Source organism: Siniperca chuatsi, linkage group LG13 (genome assembly GCF_020085105.1).
Source record: "Siniperca chuatsi isolate FFG_IHB_CAS linkage group LG13, ASM2008510v1, whole genome shotgun sequence".
In the NCBI taxonomy this organism is placed as follows: domain Eukaryota; kingdom Metazoa; phylum Chordata; class Actinopteri; order Centrarchiformes; family Sinipercidae; genus Siniperca; species Siniperca chuatsi.
This window is the reverse complement of record NC_058054.1, coordinates 22,225,232-22,242,881: the sequence shown is the minus strand read 5'-3', so window position 1 is coordinate 22,242,881 and position 17,650 is coordinate 22,225,232. Positions and strand designations below refer to the sequence as shown.

The 17,650-nt window shown below is 42.8% G+C and overlaps 1 protein-coding gene across 3 annotated transcripts; it reads left to right on the top strand.

Annotated features, from left to right (window-relative positions):
- The first annotated feature begins 2,016 nt into the window (after nucleotides 1-2,016).
- Nucleotides 2,017-16,953, top strand: col6a2 (collagen, type VI, alpha 2). Of its 3 annotated transcripts, none has more exons than XM_044219331.1 (32): nucleotides 2,018-2,230; nucleotides 4,360-4,451; nucleotides 4,624-4,724; nucleotides 4,848-4,991; nucleotides 7,074-7,436; nucleotides 7,534-7,554; nucleotides 7,656-7,721; nucleotides 7,816-7,914; nucleotides 8,022-8,048; nucleotides 8,205-8,231; nucleotides 8,352-8,396; nucleotides 8,579-8,632; nucleotides 8,723-8,785; nucleotides 8,907-8,969; nucleotides 9,087-9,140; nucleotides 9,229-9,264; nucleotides 9,361-9,423; nucleotides 9,561-9,623; nucleotides 9,724-9,786; nucleotides 9,873-9,935; nucleotides 10,041-10,091; nucleotides 10,183-10,281; nucleotides 10,373-10,435; nucleotides 10,624-10,659; nucleotides 10,759-10,804; nucleotides 10,891-11,043; nucleotides 11,174-11,268; nucleotides 11,778-11,959; nucleotides 12,067-12,245; nucleotides 12,352-12,390; nucleotides 14,536-14,870; nucleotides 15,931-16,953. In XM_044219331.1, the coding sequence occupies exons 2-32, from the start codon at nucleotides 4,376-4,378 to the stop codon at nucleotides 16,195-16,197; spliced, it is 3,036 nt and encodes a 1,011-aa protein (XP_044075266.1). In that variant the 5' UTR covers nucleotides 2,018-2,230; nucleotides 4,360-4,375; the 3' UTR covers nucleotides 16,198-16,953. The 3 variants fall into 3 exon arrangements, with proteins under 3 accessions (XP_044075267.1, XP_044075266.1, XP_044075265.1); XM_044219330.1 differs by having other exon boundaries at nucleotides 2,019-2,230; nucleotides 15,928-16,953; XM_044219332.1 differs by lacking the exon at nucleotides 15,931-16,953 and having other exon boundaries at nucleotides 2,017-2,230; nucleotides 13,094-14,618.
- The last annotated feature ends 697 nt before the right edge of the window (nucleotides 16,954-17,650 follow it).

The window sequence follows — 17,650 nt, the reverse complement described above, 5'->3', positions numbered from 1 at the left end:
GCATGATGTGTGCTCGACTTTGTGTGTGCGTGCGTGTTCATGATGCACTGAGGTAACTACTCCCAGCTGCCTTGTTTCAACAGAAAGCACATCTGGAGAAAAGGAGGAGAAAAGATTCCAAAAAGAAGCAAAGGGAAAGAGGAGTAAATGTTAGCTTATCATAAGTTTAATATAATATCCTGTTTATATGTTCTTAAATATGGCATTTCAGATTCAGGAGCTGCACTGGAAAACATCTGGAAGAACTGTATCACTCTCATACATACACAGACAGTCATAGAGATTAGCACCGAACTATAAATAACCTTTAGAGCTGTCGTTTTGTGTACCTGTGCATGCTGCAGATACCATGAGCATGTATCTGCTGTGGATTTGTGCTTGATTTGCTTTTATGTTTCTATTGCCGCCTTGTCTCCGTGCATGTTTTGCGTATGAAGGGAACTGAGTCGTCCCTTGTGGGTTTTCTGTGGAAGAAAAGTTGCAGCGATGTTGGAAGAGTTGAGCTTTTTATGATTCTGGAACTGATTATGCAGAAATCCCCCCAGACTGAAATGCTCTTTTAGTCCATGTGAAAGAAATAAAGAAAAAAAAAGAGTGAGAGAGATTTTGTGTGAGAAAGAGGGAAACAGAGAGCGAGCGAGAGAGAGAGGCAGAGACTGGTTTACTCTTATTTGGGAGGGAGGTCATTCCTATTCTATGAGTCACACTTTTAAGAGAGACCAGAACCCCCACCCCCACATCTCTCCATCATATGCACACACACACACACACACACACATTGCTCCACTCCTCTTCTCTTTTTAAGGAAAAATCCTTCCCTGTCCAAGACAGAGAGAAGACATTCAGAGAGTAATAACTCTGGTCAGCAGCTGCCCTCCTCCTCCTCTCCTTTACTCTCTAATCTGCACTTGGTCGCCTTGACAAAATGCTGACTGTTGTCTCACCTCCAACCACCTCTAGATGATCATAGCCCACAATACAGTCAGATAAAGTTAAATTAAAAAGCATGCAGGACTAAAACTACTGTACTTTTGTGCAAGAGCAGCAGTGTCTAATGACTAAGCAGGTCAGAATTAGGTTCCCTTCAGTGGGAAACTTTTATCAAATGCCACTCTGATGTGATATTCTTAAAGTCATGGATTTCAATGTATGGTCATTCTCATCAGCACCTTCCATACTCAGCTGACCCAAATGACGTCTTCATCATCCCTCTCCAAACTGATAGCCTATCATGTAACGGATGCGGACTTGCATGTAGAAGCCTGTTCCTCACATCGGATCCTGTGTTCTGGCCTGGATAACACATTAGTGGCGGTGTTACCGGTTAATGCATTCGCAGCTTTACATCAAAAAAATTCATCAGCAACAAAGAATTTTACATTTACATTCACAGAGTGTAAATGTAAGTGTACAGACATGGTAAATCCGCTAAAAGGGAGACCCCCCCGCCATGTCCACCAACACTTGAACGCAAACAAATAGGCAAACGGGCGGCTGAAGCACCTACATGGGTATAAACATGGTGAGCAGACTCATGGACAGTCTGTCAGTGTTTACACCGAGTGTAAACTCCTCTCACTCGGCCTACTAATTGCAAGCAGACCACCAGACACAGGCGAGGGCCGTTTGTGTGTGTGTGTGTGTGTGTGTGTTTATGGGTATGCGGGGGTTAAGCCTGCTCTTTATCCTGTTCTGTTTAATTCTTACTCACCACATGTATGAGATTAACTGTAAAAACCTCCTAAATGCTCTTTCTCAGGAACATGAAAGCTCGGCGTGGCCATGTGTCTAAAATTGTCGTTTCTCCTGAAAACGGACATTATAATGTGTTTGTGGAGTGTCTTCTAGGGGGATCTGTTTAACACTTCAGCTGCGCTTTGGCATCCTCTTTAACTGGCGCATGGTAATGGGCCACGGGTACACGCGCGCGCGCGCACACACGGGTTCCTGCGGAGCCATAGCGCCTCCAAGCGGACAGCAGCGGGCACTGGGGTGCGTCGTGCGCGTACAGGAGGAGGGATCAGTTATTGTCGCTGGGGCTGGACCGGGACAGGAGAGCGAACGAACGGCTCTTCTGCAAGAAGTAAACGCGCATCCAGGGCCCTTTTCTTCCATTTCTTCCTCCCGTATCCCCCTTTTCTTTCTCGGCTTTCCCTCCTGCTGAGATGAGGAGATAATCAACAGAGGATCAGCTGCTCACGAAGTTTTGAAGTTGTTGGAAAGAGTTTGGGTAAGCAGCACTTTTACGCACAACAATGTGCCAGTTTCTCCTTCCCTCTCTCTATCTCCCTCTTTTCCCTTGTGTGTCTCTGCCTGTCTCTCTCTCTCTGTCTCTCTTTGCATGTCTTAAAACGTACTCTCGTCAACAGAAATGCGCTTTTTCTCAGCCAAACCAAACTGTTGCGCGAACAAACAACGAATACGCAACTCCTTCAAAATTCACAAACAAATTGCCCAAGAAAAAAAACCCTAAATAGAGCATGGGCTCTATCAGTAGTGCTGTTATTTCTGCATATTTTTTGCGTGATATTTACCTATGCGGCGATGAAAAGCTATGAGGACTCCCACTCACTCCCCTTGCCTGGACAGTGGGAAAGCAGTGGGAACATCTGCAGGAGCAACTCCTGCGCAGAGCACAGCTGTCTGTCCGCTAGAGGGAGCCACAGCAAAGCGCGTGTCTGACAGTCTGTTGGATGGTGTGCATTTAAATATTGTAAAGAAGGCCTAAAATAATGAGTCTGAAAATATTGTTATATTTTGTTATTGCCAGCAGGTGTGAGATGATTTTACTTTAAATTCATTTTCATTTGTTTTGATAACTGTCTTTAGAAAAGGAGAATTTAAAGGCAAATTGCTCCACTGGTAGGATGACAATTAATTACAGAAAATGTGATTTGCATTGGAAATTATATTATAATTGTTTTTCTCAAGAGGGAGATGTTTTCTCTTGTTTTTCAACTTGGGTGTAACTTTTTACAGTGTAAAAATATAGTATGCTGCAGTGTATATGAGTTGGCAGATGGCCCAGTGGTGGACGCTTGCTGGGTTGAGATCTTTGGAGTTGCTGTAGAGTGATGGATAGACACTAGACCAGATGTAGGCTTTGTTGACATGTTGCTACCAGCGTCAGACTGAGTGTTTACTGGATTTGAGGGCAGTCAGCTGCCCTCCAGAAGCCTTCCCTTCCTGCACAGTCAGCAGGGCTGGATTATTAATCGGGCAGGTGGGCACTGTCCCGGGCCCTAACCCTCAGGGGCCCTGAAGGCCACATATTAAGTGTGTGTCACTTGCTTGGTTTGTGGTAATTAGATTAATTGTGGATTTGTTTTGGAATATGCACATCTGAGATAATAAGGGCCTTAAGGCAGGTCCTGCATGATTACCCGTCAAAATTTACACGGTGCATATTCGTATATACATTTGCATTTAACAAAATTACCAACAAGTGTCAATGTGCCAGGGCCCCGACTTCATAATCCATAATCCATCCCTGACAGCCAGTGAACCCGGGTCCACTGTGAGGGAAGGGAAAGCCTCTGGAGGGCAGCAGATTGAGGCCTTGTGAAATCTTGTGGTTTAAAACCAAAATGTGAGCCTTACTTTATTCAATCAGCAGCCTGCTCTGCTGCCAAAGACAGCCAGAGTCCATTCATTTTTTGTCATCACCCGAACTAATGTTTGTACAGTTTGTACAAGTTTTCCCTTGACTTGAAAGGATAAGGTGCTATGTTGGACTTACAAGTGTCATTTGGTCAAACAGTGAGTCCTTCGAACACTCAGGCCTGTTAGTGAATCTGATTGGACTTCCATTGGTTATGGCTGTAGTTTGGCAGCACGTTAAGGCCTGTGTCCAGGTTACTTAAATAATCAATAATGTCAGCCTTTGTTGAATTCAGTCACTTATCCTAGCTTCTGTTGTTTCCACTTCCACCATTAAACACAAGAAAGAAGATCCATGTTCAACCCATAGCATGCTTTCAAACCTATTACATAACTGTGGCAGCCATTTTCTTCCCTGGGCAACAGTCAGTAGACTGTTCTTTATATAATTCCCTTAAACTGACACCAGGTGCATCTAGTTGAAGAAATTAGTTTTAGTGTTATTTTCCACATTACTCTGGCAATCAGCTAACACTACATGACAAAACCGATATAACATAGTCTCCTTGTTTCTTGATTTAGACATCATAAGTGTCACATGTCTTTCCATTCCAGCGATTTAGGGTTTTTCCTGTATTTTTTGTCTTTTACATTTTCCACAAGTTCTATTTTCACTTTATTGATTTTAAGAGATGAAGTGAGAAATAAACACACAGATGCTGTTGACTCAGTTGTGTGTCTTGTGCCTTTATGTGTCAGACAGGAGAAGAGGAAGATGCTGGGGTTTGAGATCATCGTGCTCTGTCTTCTTTTTGGAGCCCTGACTCACGGCCAGACAACAGAGTGCAGCAGTGAGTGCCATGAAACTGAACCCTTGTTGCTTTTCAGCTGCAGTAACATGCCATGTTAATATGTTAACACAGTTTTAGTGACATAACATGGAATATTTCATGCTTGATTTAAAGGCATTGGAATTTACCATGGAGGTTTTATGTGTTTGTTTGTTTTTTGTGTTCCCTCCAGAGAAGAATGAGTGTCCCATAGACGTGTACTTCACCATAGACACGTCTGAGACCATCGCCCTGCAGGAGCCGCCCCCTGGATCGCTGGTGGAGAGCATCAAGGTCCCTCTTTTATCTCCAATTTTAATACTTAAACCTCAACACAAAAGAGCCCCGTTTTATAGTCTGATCATTTTATCAAGTGATCATTAGCAATGTTAAGTAACAACGTGTTGTGTCTTGTAGGTATTCACTGAGCAGTTTGCACAGCGTTTAGAAGATGCCGAATTGAAAGGTGCTGTGCGGATCAGATGGAACATCGGTGGACTGCACTTCTCCCAGACACAGAAGGTGTTCAGTTCCATCGGATCGAAGAACGATTTCATCACTGTGAGTGCCCCACCACCACCACACACACATACATATCACAGGTACTATCACGTTAAAAAATTAAATAGTTTAGGATTTCATTTGGGTGTTTTATGTAACCCACCAAGTGATGAATTAGAGGTATTTGATATTTATCCTAAAAATGATGTGTTACTGGTTAAAGCTGCAGAGTTCTGCTTCTTCTTAAATATGTGTCTCTTTCCTATGGATGGCGATTTCTGACCTGTGACCACGCCCAATAGGAGTTTCATATGGGATACCCAATTACTGATAATATGGGTGTTTTTTTAGCTTACCACACACATATTAACACCACCGACGAGCAGGGCTGGGTAAACCTGCTTTGGGGCCAAGGGGCAAAAAAAAAAATCAGCTATGGGTCCCCACAACCTAGAAAGACTAGAAACTGGTATAAAAAATAAAGTAGCTTTTTGTACAATGTGTACTGCAGAGCAAAAACTGCTGGTAACTGCAAGATAGACGTATAGTCATTGTGGCCTTGTGGTTTAAGATGTTATGTTTAGTGTCAAACAGGAAAAACTGGGAACTGGACCCAAATGCAGACTAGGAGGCAGAGCTAGTGCAGATAGATGATTTAATAAAATTCACAATTGCTTATAGGGGAAGTAACGCAGGCAGAGATGAACCAACCAGGAGAGCAGTCTGAACAGGTTACAGAGTCCAAAAGGTAGAAGACAAAATCCACAATACATGAAAAGGAAAAAAGTCCAAGAAAGCACACGGACCAAAGGCTGGAACACTTGACACCAGGTTCAACGACAATCTGACACAGAACAAAGGAAGAACACAGATTAAATATACTCAGGTAGGGGAGACAACGAGACACAGGTTGAACCAATAAGGGCAAGCACACTAATCACAAGCAGGAAGTAAAACTGCAAAAGACACATGAGGGAGAACTCTTACCAAAATAAAACAGGAAATAACAGAACACAAACCCAAAACCATGACATAAGATGTGGACTATGCAATTGCAAGGTTCCTGATTCGATTCCAACTTGGACCTTTATTGCATCTCTCCCCCAATTTTCTTTTCTTTTTGCACTGTCAGATACAGTGAAGAGGCCAAAAAAAAGAATCTAAAAAAAAGGTTAACATATATTCAGAAAAAATTAACTACAAGTGGTTGTTGTAGTGCTTGTACACTTAGCCCAGAGCAAAATGTGTTGCTCATGTCAGTGTTAATAAAGGGTCCTTGATCATATACTTTTATTTCTTGAAATTTGATTAAAATTTGATTTTTATGTATTTTGAAGAATAGTTTGACGTTTTGGGAGATACACTTATTTGTTTTCAAAATACACTTATTCGAGAGTTAGATGAGAAGACTGATACCACTCTCATGTCTGTTAAATATAAGGCTACAGCCAGCAGCTGTAGGTTAGCTTAGCTTAACACAAAGATTGGAAACAGGGGGAAGAAGCTAGCCTGGCTCTGTCCAATGGTAGCAGAATCTGCCTACCAGCACCTCTAAAGCTCACTAATTAACACATTATATCTCATTTGTTGTTGTAGTGTAAAAATGACAATTTTCTTGACTGGGAGCAGTAACCTCCTGGAGTCTCAGCTGGTCCCAGCCAAGAAATAGTATGGCACATAACCCCTGTAAAGCAAGGAATTGTTGTTTTTACACTTTACCGCATTTGTATGGATTAAAAATTAGTGAGCTTTAAAGGTAATAGTAGATGGATTTTGTTGGCTTCTGATAGAGCCAGGCTAGCTTTTTCTTCTTGTTTCAAATTGTGCTAAGCTAATTGGCATTATATTGAACGGACAGACATGAGACAGACTCTTAGCCAGAAAACGAATAAGCATATTTTCCAATATGTTGAACTGTTCCTTCAAAATTAGATTTAGACACTGCAGTTGAAGATTAGGTAAAAAAAAAAAAAAAAAGTAGGAGCCACCTTAAGTCCAGCAATTAATCAAATTAGCACTAACCAATTATCACAGAGTGAGCCTGATACCTTTGGGGTCCCTGAGGGTCTCGCGTCCCTGGGCAGTTACTTTTCTTGATTAGTAATCCAGCCTTTAACAAGTCACACTTGTCACCGTTTCCAGGGTGTCAGGGGGATCCGTTACCTGGGTAAGGGCACCTACATCGACTGCGCCCTCACCAACATGACCCAGCAAATGCTGCGCTCAACCTCATACCCCAAGGCCCTCCGATTTGCTGTGGTCATCACCGACGGCCACGTGACCGGAAGACCGTGCGGGGGCATCAAAGTGGCAGCAGAGAGGGCTCGCGACGAGGGCATCCGGATGTTTGCTGTGGCGGCATCGAAGAATATTGAAGAGACGGGGCTGGGGGAGATCGCCAACTCTCCAGCGACGGTCTACAGGAGGGACTTCATGGCTGTGGATCTGAGCCAAGGCAGAGCCTTGATACACACGGACACCATTGATCGCATCATCAAGACTATGGTAACGCACAAACACACCTGTGTTTGAGACACACAGAGAAACGTGAAACATGTTCGATACCTCTTCTGCTCACACCTTGTTTCTTTTGTCTTCACAGCTACATTTGGCATATGTAGAGGTAAGAATGCACACACAACTAATGATCAGCAATATCATAAAAATGGATGTTTCAGACTGTTTCAACACTGACTGTTTGTCTTCATTTTCGGTATAACACAGTGTTACAGTGTGTCCTGTCTGGAGACAGAAGGGCCTCCCGGTCCAAAAGGCCACAGAGGACAAAAAGTGAGCTTCATACACACTTATACACTTACAGAATTTGCACCCAAGTCACTTTCATCCTCACAGATACTTTCTCCTTTTAACTCGTCGACTGCAGGGAGCTAAAGGAGACAACGGCGAAGCAGGTCTGAAAGGAGGAAGAGGTCGCCCAGGAGACCCCGGTATCGAGGGTCCCATCGGTCAGCCCGGTACCAAAGTAAGACACTGAACATCCACCTCCCCAACATTCACTATTCACTACAATTCTGAATTTTGTTTGTCTATATTGTAAATGACTTTCCCCCTCCTTTTTCCTCTCTATAGGGAGAAACAGGTCTTAAAGGCGACAAGGTGAGGCATTATTTTCCCTTTGTGTGGATCAACTTCATCAATGCTTGACTTGAAACTGTCTTAAATGGTGAAATTCGGATTAAATTACTGAGTTTGTAGATGAATGATAATAATGATCGTGCATAAAATGACTGTTGATCTTCTGTCTGCCCACAGGGAGAGATAGGATCTCAGGGGAAAAAGGTAAGACTTTTTTTAAAAAATGTATGATTTATTACCTGACTGAATCTGTCAATTAGGATTTATTTTGTTAAGTGGTCTTTCTCCTCTTCACCTCTAATTATCTCTTCTCTTTGTCGTTAGGGCGTGGCTGGCATCCCAGGACGCAATGGGACAGATGGACAGAAGGTAGGTGCTGTATGAGGCTGAATTTTGAGGAGCAAGTTGCGGAACAAAATGCCACCTAGAATCATTACTGAAAGTGATTCTATTCTCAAATAGTGGATATCTGATTTTGAAGTGAAGCTCTAGTTTTGTTTTTTTAAGATTCTTTTGTAATGCAATTTCTTCCTTTGTCTTCTTCTTCCCAGGGTAAAATTGGACGGATCGGTGCTCCCGGCTGCAAAGGAGACCCAGGCGACCGAGTATGACATTCAACACAATTTAAAATTATTAGTACATCCATATTGTGTGGTGTTATGGCCTATTTATGGTGTGTGTTTGATGCTTTGTAGGGTCCTGATGGTCACCCTGGAGACGTTGGTGAACGTGGTCCCTTTGGAACTGATGGAGAGAAGGTATATGGTCTCGTCTTCAAAATCCATCAGCCATCCAACCTGTGGTTAAACTCTGCCTGATTGTCTGTGTGTGTGTGTGTGTGTGTGTGTGTGTGTGTGTGTGCTTGTGTCCTGTCTTCAGGGTGATCCCGGTCGCCCTGGAAGACCTGGTCCCCCTGGCCTGTCTGGAGAGCCTGGACCAAAGGTAAACCTGAACACAGGGACTGGGATAACTGCTCTTTGCTGGGACAAATATTAGGTCTGAGGTCATGTTAAATGGTTTGAGGATTGTTGGAGGTGAACTCTGGTGCTTCTTCCACAGGGAGAGAGGGGAGGTCCTGGATCTCCTGGCATCCCTGGACTGAAAGGAAACCCAGTAAGACTCATCGCCACAGACAGAAATACATTCAAACACACACTAATTTCATGCATCATGTAGCTCACCTGTGTGTTGTTTTTCTTAGGGAACCCCTGGACTTCCAGGAACCAGAGGAGAGCTGGTAAGAACACCCGATTCACCCATAACCTAATGTTCTTCTTTCATGCTTCGTCCACATTGGCTTTGATTTGTTTGTTTTCCAATTGTTCTTGTGTAGGGGAGAAGAGGAGACTATGGGCCAAAGGGTAGTCAAGGGCCAGATGGAGTTAAGGGAGACAAGGTAGGAGTTCATGTACACAATCACACAAATCTGAAACATTTCTGTTTTTTGAACGTTTTGATTCGAGTCAAATTATTTCTTTCATTGAGATACATTATTCCACCATTAGGGGGCTCAACGCTGATTTTATGTTTCAGGGTGAAATGGGGCCAGAGGGCTTGAGAGGACTTCCAGGTGAATCAGGAAACAAAGGAACAAAGGTGAGGAGAGCTGTATTATCTTTATAAATTGTATATGTTCATATGAACACCATACACCCCTTTTGTTGCACCCGTCATCAACTTTCTCTCCTCTGAACAGGGAGACAATGGCCTGCCAGGCCCCAGGGGGCCACCGGGGACACCAGGAGAGGCGGGGAAAAATGTAGGTCACATTTGGGCATCACATGAAAAAGCGCCTTAGAGATACATTACTTCCTCTAGCTTACATTAACACTGTTTGTATTATAGGGTACCAGAGGTGACCCTGGTGATCCTGGACCAAGAGGAGAACCTGGATCGCCTGGACCAAAGGTATATGTCTCTGTGTATGTGTTAGTGTGTTAGCATCTTCCTTGGACTGTTTTCAGGTATCTAGCTGCAGTTCTTTGTCTTAATGTTTCTTTTGTCTCCATTCAGGGAGACAATGGAAGACCTGGCTTTAGCTATCCTGGACCAAGAGGACCATCGGTAACGTGCACATGAAAGTTGTCTGCTTACATTTGCTAGCTGGAGTCAGTGACACACTCGGCTGACAAGACTTTACTCTGCTGTTGTACAGGGTGACAAAGGAGAGAATGGCAACCGTGGACCTCGTGGCAGCAGAGGAGACTGTGGTCAAAAGGGTGAGCCTGGAAATAAAGGAACTCCGGGAGAGGCAGTGAGTAGCTCTTCGTAGTTGGATGTATGCTGTCACCGGAGTGTCTGTGTGCAGTGCAGTAACACAATGAAAATTTGTCTGCTCTCAACAGGGTGAGCCAGGACCTCAGGGGGAACCTGGACGAAGAGGAACAAGAGGAGAGCGTGGACGTGACGTAAGTAAACAAAAACTGCACTGTAAGTCCCATATAACACACATCCAGTTGCATCTGGCTAGGAAAAGCCAACCAAAGCTGATGTTTCCATGTTTACTTGTTAGAGATTAGCATTATCTGATAGCATTCCCAAACTGGACAAAAGCTGAGAGGAAGGATGTGATTTTATGTGTTCTCTTCCTCTACAGGGAGATCCTGGACATGAGGGAGATCCCGGCCTCACTGTAAGAACATTTAATCTGACCGCTGTTTTATCACTGCCACATCAACAGAAACACACCGAGGACATGATGGATATAATGATGTAACGTTTCTTCCTGCAGGAATGTGATGTCATGAACTACATCAGGGAAACATGTGGCTGCTGTGGTGAGTTTAGTTACCTGTGTTGCCATTCATGATCTGAACACACTGATGTGTTGTCAGATTCTCACAGTTTGTGTTGTTGTCCGCAGACTGTGAGAAACGCTGCGGAGCCCTAGATATTGTGTTTGTGATCGACAGCTCAGAGTCGGTGGGTCTGACTAACTTCACCCTGGAGAAGAATTTTGTCATCAACACCATCAACAGACTGGGATCCCTTGCCAAAGACCCCCAGTCAGATACAGGTAGACACACATTTGTTCATGCACATGTTCCCTTGCTCCTTAAATGACTTCAGAATTTGTCTGTGCAATGTAAATAAATACTTTACAAGATGGCTGCCAACTTGGTATAAACATGGTTTCTTGTTCCCAGGTACAAGAGTGGGAGTTGTTCAGTACAGTCACAGTGGAACCTTCCAGGCCATCCGGCTTGACGACCCCAAAATTGATTCACTGTCTGCTTTTAAGGTCTCACAGCAAACAGACACAAACACATATGCATACAACTTTGAAGTGTATTTTTAGGGTGAGCACAGGCTGTTTTTTTGTCTCTTTTGTCCAGATGTTTCTTAATTAATCAAGGCTGATGTGCTGTCAGATCAGATGTGCTGTCTGCACATATAAGGCGCATAGGAGTCATCACAGTTACATATGTGTACATGTCCCTCTCTTAATATTTCAGACATTTACAAATACATATAATCTGGGATGCAATACATGGTAGACCCACCTTCGGTAGATGTTAGGTTTCTTTAAAACACAGATTATAGTACAAAATATATGCTAATGTCACTTCTGCACAATCCACAGCCATGACTGAATCTTTTTTCACAGAACCAGCCCAAGTCTTCAAAATGGCTGCAGTGTGACCTTTGTAAAAATGATTGAAGCACCTTCCTCTGTGTCCACACTCAGTACTGACCTCATATCGTGTACTACTGTACTGTCTCTCACATGCTGTCTTCTCCACTATTCAGGAAGCAGTGAAGCAATTGGAGTGGATCGCTGGAGGAACATGGACTCCATCTGCTCTGAAGTACGCCTACGACAACCTGATCAGGGACAGCCGCAGAGCCAAAGCCAACGTCACTGTAGTTGTCATCACTGACGGACGCTTCGACCCCAGAGATGACGACTCGCTGCTCACCTACCTCTGCAGGTGCCTGACAGTGGGGCTGTATTTTGAGATTTGGAATTAGCATTTGTGGAGAAGAAAACAGTTTTATTTCATTGCTTGTATTTGTGTGTACTGGTGCATATGAGCAGTGATCCCAGTGTTGATGTGAGTGCCATCGGAATCGGAGACATGTTTGACCAGATTGAGGAGAATGAGAGTCTGAAGAGCATCGCCTGCGAGAGGGATGGCAGGGTGCTGGGCATGAGGCGCTTTGCAGACCTCGTGGCCGAGGAGTTCATAGACAAGATTGAAACCGTGCTCTGCCCAGGTACACTCATTTCGAAAACATGGAAGTACATTTATATAGTAGACTAGGTGAAGCTGTTTTTGTCTTAGTCCTTTTTCTCTGACATTCTGTCTTATTTTTGCTTCAGATCCTATCATCATATGCCCTGATCTCCCTTGTAAATCAGGTAAGATTTTAAAATATTATGTATCACTTCGTGTCCTCTTCTTTTATATTTAGATTTTACATGCTGTTTCAGCAGTTAGGCCCGGGTAACCAGCATTATTAAGGCGTCAATATGCTTCAAAGGAAGTGCTTGTCGGATTGTCAAACAGCGTCTGAAAAAGCGGGGAGGTATCCGACAATCTTTGTATCTTTCCGAAACTTCTTCCGTCACTTTTCGTGTATACAACTGGGTGCAACACCATGAATGCCTTTGAGGAGAGACTATCAGAAAGCATGCACTGTTATCCCCATTTGTATGATTCAACATGCCCTGCACCTCTCTATGACAGCAGGCTTTTCGCCCCGGCTTTGAGTGTGGCCATTCAGAACAGGTATAAACACTTTGGCACTTTGGCACTTTGGCGTGTTCAGACTACACTTTGTACCAATTAGTTTGTTTGAAGCATAATGACGCCTTTAAGTTATGTTAAGGATTAGACGCGTTGTGGCTTAAACTGAGGTCAATATGTCTTTTTTTTACACAGTTGTATCATTTCACCTACTTTGCTATGATGCAATTAATTACTGTGGCTGTAAAGCCAACGCACAAGACCAAATTAGCAATTTAGTGCAACTCGGAGTACCTCCGTCATCTTTGTTACTTGTGTTGCTGCGTCGTTTCTGTGGGACCCCGCCCACGATGTTATTCCGCCCGCTTGTTTCAGGAGGGGGCGTCACTGCGGGGCAAGCCCCTCCCCCCTGGAAGCCATTGGCCGAGGAAGGCAGCCCCTCAATGGTCCCCACCTCTTTGGAGGGTGTGGCCAGCCTGCTGAGCGGCCTGAGTGAGCAGCAGTATGGGGTTGGCGTTGCAACCATGGCGTACACAGCCCAGAGAGCCAAACTCGCCCAGGGAGCGGACAGGCAGCAGTGGACCCAGCTGTTCATCGACTCCTTCAAATATGTCTATGGAGACATTCTGGGAGACCCAGAGAAAGCCTTAGGACTCTGCTAATGCTAATATGCTAACCATGCTACCTCGCAATTATGGACGACAATAACTAATAACCTTACTGCTGGAGAAGCATAGAATAGATTTTATTATAACTGTGGGCATTTTTTTCACTCTGCGGGTGCAATATATACCTGGGCTAATGCAAAAGAATCGCATGACATGAAGCTGGTCCTGTGCTAACATTTCAGAGCAGCCTTATGTACAGTTACTGTATATGATGGGCCAAAATTCAAAATGTGGATTCATGATGCTCCCTCTCTTCATATAATATTTCTGAATTAACCTATATGGAGATGTTTCTCAGAAAAGTATGTCTGTTAGACATATGATACATATCATTTATTCCACCTTAGTGGAGGAATGTTTTCCATTCACATGGAAAGCAGATGTCATCCATTTGTTGGAGGCAGATTGGTCTGTAGAGCCATTCATGTTGCTCCTGTATAGTGTACAGTGGCTCTTTGATGAAGCCTCATTTCCACTGTGAATCACAAGCTCGCTAAATAACTCTGATGACATGTATTTTGCTGTTTTGCACATATCCATGGTTACGGCCTTTACTTTTTTCTTGTGCTCTGTGAATGACTCATGTTGGTGAAAAGGCCATTACATGTGGAAAATATCTGGTTTTATACATGTCACAGTAGACTGTATATGAGTCAGACATTGGTATATGTGGATGTTTGGTCGATTGACTTGGCACTGACAATGAAAGGACTTTTGTATGTTACGCCCTTGATCGGTGCATGTTTTTTTGCATGTGGCTTGGCTTGTAAAGTAGGGTGACTGGAGGAAAATTACCACAGAGTGGCTTTAACCAAATGTTACGGTATCATGTTAGCTCTGTGACTGCAACTTGCTGATGTGAACTATGTTGTTTTGTATAAAATGTATTCATGTTTTATAATGTCGTCTCAAGAGAATAAAAGTGCAGAGCAAACTAAACTAAAAACTTCTTGATGAGGCCACTACTGATCTGAGATTAGATGACATCAGACAGCTGGATTGGATGTGAACTAGCATGTATGGAAGCACACCGTGTTACACTATATCTTTTGCTGGCTTTGACCTCTGAGCATCTGTGTTCCAGCTGTACCTCGATGAACACCATGTTTGATTTAAAACTTTATGTATGTGTGTGTGTGTCTGTTCCAGAGCCCGCTGTGGCTAGCTGTGTTCAGCGGCCAGTGGATTTGGTGTTCCTGTTGGATGGTTCTGAGAGGATGGGACTGGAGAACCACCGCAGGGCCAAAGAGTTCATTGAGAATGTGGCTCGCCGCCTCACCCTGGCCAACGGCAGGTCAGACGAGAGGAATGCCCGCTTGGCTCTGCTGCAGTACGGCAGCCCTACAGAACAGAGGGTGGAGTTCCCGCTCACACACAATCTCACCGTGATCTCTGATTCGCTGGCAGCTGTGACCTATATGGACTCCTCTTCTGCTCTGGGCGGCGCTATCATCCATGCTGTCAACAATCTGGTGATTCCAAGGGTATAAACAAACACACACACTTGTGTTGGATTCGAAACATGTATAGGAATAGTTCAACATTTTTGGAAATTTGCTTTTTTGAGTAAGATGAGAAGATCGATACCACTCTTATGTCTATACTGTAAATATGAAGCTACAGCCGGCAGATGATTAGCTTAGCTTTGCATAAAGACTGGAAACAAGAGGAAACAGCTAGCCTGGCTTTGTCCAAAAGTGACAAAATCCATAAACAAAAACCAGTAACTCTAAAGCTCACTAATTAACACATAGTATCTTGTTTGTTTAATCCGTACAAATCTGTGTAAAAACAATAAGTTGTTTAATTAGTGGGGTTACGTGTTGGACTGTTTCTTGGCCAGATGCAGTGACTTCCTGGAGTCTCTGCTGGTTGCCAAGCAACCTCAAGGTGACAACAAGACTCCAGGAAGTCACTTTTACATACCAAGAATTAATTCAGCATATAACCCCCCAGAAAACCACAACCTGTCATTTCTACACTTTTCATACCAATTAAACAAACAAAATATAACATGTTAATTAGTGAGTTAGTGAATGTTTTACCTTTGGACAGAGTCACGCTAGCTGTTTCCCTGTGGTTGCAATCTTTATACTAAGCTAAGCTAATCACCTGCTGGCTGTAGCTTCATATTTATCGTCCATCTATTAGACTGGTATCAATCTTCTAATCTAACGCTCGACAAGAAAGCAAATAAGCGTATATCCCAGAATGTGAAACTATTCCTTTAACTATGGAGCTGGTGCCAGGAGGTAATAAAGACTGGAAGCAGGGGAAAACAGCTAGCCTGGTTCTCAAAAATAGGCCTAACAACTCCTCTAATTAACACATTGTATCTCATCTGTGTCATTTGTACACAAACAGTTACAATTACTAGCTGTTTGTCCTGTTTCCTGTCTTTATTCTAGGCTAAGCTAATTGTCTTCTGGCTCAAGCTCCATTTAAACACTCAGATATGAGAGTGGTATCAATCATCTCATCAAACTATTGGTAAGAAAACTAAAAAGTGTATTCCCTTAACATTGCATGTTGTGTTTGTAGCAGGGAGAACGCTTGGCTCGTCGCAACGCTGAGCTGGCCTTTGTATTCATCACTGATGGCATCACAGCCAGCGAGCAGCTAGAAGAGGGCGTGTCTGCCATGAGGCGAGCAGAAGGCGTTCCCATGGTGATCGCCATGGGAAAAGACACAGATGAAGAGGTGTTGCAGAAGGTGTCTCTAGGGGACATGTCGGCCATCTTTAGAGGAGATGACTACACCATGCTGAACAAACCCTCATTCTTTGAGCGTTTTGTCCGCTGGATATGCTAGTGAGGAACTTTAACACTCTACAGCATAGAATTAGAATCCACAGAATGAAAGAAGGGCCAGCTCCTTCAGCGTACACATAAACACACACACACAGACATCAACAAACCTCTGTGATCATTATCATTACTGGATGTAAGGCACTGAGATGGCTACATATCTGGTTTTTATGGGTGAAGATTAATTTACAAAAACCAAAACAATCCACGTAGGACCAGCTGACACACACACACACAAACACATAGGCATGCAATATCATTTGTAACTTGGTTGTTCTATTCATTCTAAATCTATGGTCAGCACTTCAAACCAAAGACAGAGATGTATGATTATTGAATGTGTACGAAACGAATTGTAGGCTTTATTTTGTTTATATTTTTTATTGATTTTCAGTTTGCAGAAAAGAATTCTTTCGCTCTATCTCTCTCTGTCTCTCTCTGTGTCTTCACAAAGTCAGTATTTACATTAAAGGTGCTAAAGTAGAAATAAAGGACAAAGCCATCTGAGTGGTTCGAAACACTTTTTTACATCATTTTATGCTGTAATTATTGTAGTTTGTTCAGGGGATAAAACCATGCAGACATATCTTCTCCAGGGAAAACAAATTGCGCATAAATGCCCCACACTCAACCACACAAGAATCACACACAGGAGCACACGCATACGCTGTAGTTAATTACACATACATTGACAGACAAACATAAAATAACCAAATCTGTAAACATGAAGTCCAAATAAAGCCTAATGTGGTGACCCCAACAATGTCTTTTGTGTTTGCAAGTTTTATAAATGTGTGATTTGTTAATATGTTTTTGATCCATGCAGTTTGTCATTAAATCACTGCATCCTTAGCAGCAAGTAACTGGCTCTCAACAATGATTTTAGTAAAGACAAGAAATATAGAAAACGTACGTAGCACAAACGTACATTTCCCCCTTTTGGAATGTAATATTTATCCCCTCAGCATAATAGAAAATGTTGTTCCCAAATTATTTTGATCCTATAAAAGAAATTCTCTCTTTGCTCCATGTCATCAAATGTACAAATGGGTGTTTGTGAATCTGGCTCCCTCTGCTGTACAGAGAAATACAAAGCGGAAAATTCTACAGTGTATTCAGATTAATCTATTGCATGAAATAATTCAGATAGTCTACATTACATTTTGGAGGCAAACTCCAAAAGGAGCATTTCACTTTTTACTCAACTACATTTATTTGACAGCTTTAGTTAGCCTACTAGTTACTTTGCAGACTCGGATTATTAATGCAAAATATAATACATTAGGTGAAATCAACTAATTCATTATGATATATTATTATAGATTAAGATACCCAGCAGTATATAAAGTAGTTAAAATTAGCCCCATATTCACCAGCTGCATGAGTACTTTAAGTATATTTTGATGCTGATATTTATGTTTTAGGCTACTTAAGTAACATTTTTAATGCAAGAATAT

Bases quoted from the DNA above. Each gene is read 5' to 3' on its own strand.
- col6a2 (XM_044219330.1), top strand. From the start codon at position 4,376: ATGCTGGGGTTTGAGATCATCGTGCTCTGTCTTCTTTTTGGAGCCCTG. The intron at 9,265-9,360 runs GTAAGAACACCC...GTTCTTGTGTAG, and splicing joins CAGGAACCAGAGGAGAGCTG to GGGAGAAGAGGAGACTATGG. The intron at 10,436-10,623 runs GTAAGTAAACAA...CTTCCTCTACAG, and splicing joins GAGGAGAGCGTGGACGTGAC to GGAGATCCTGGACATGAGGG.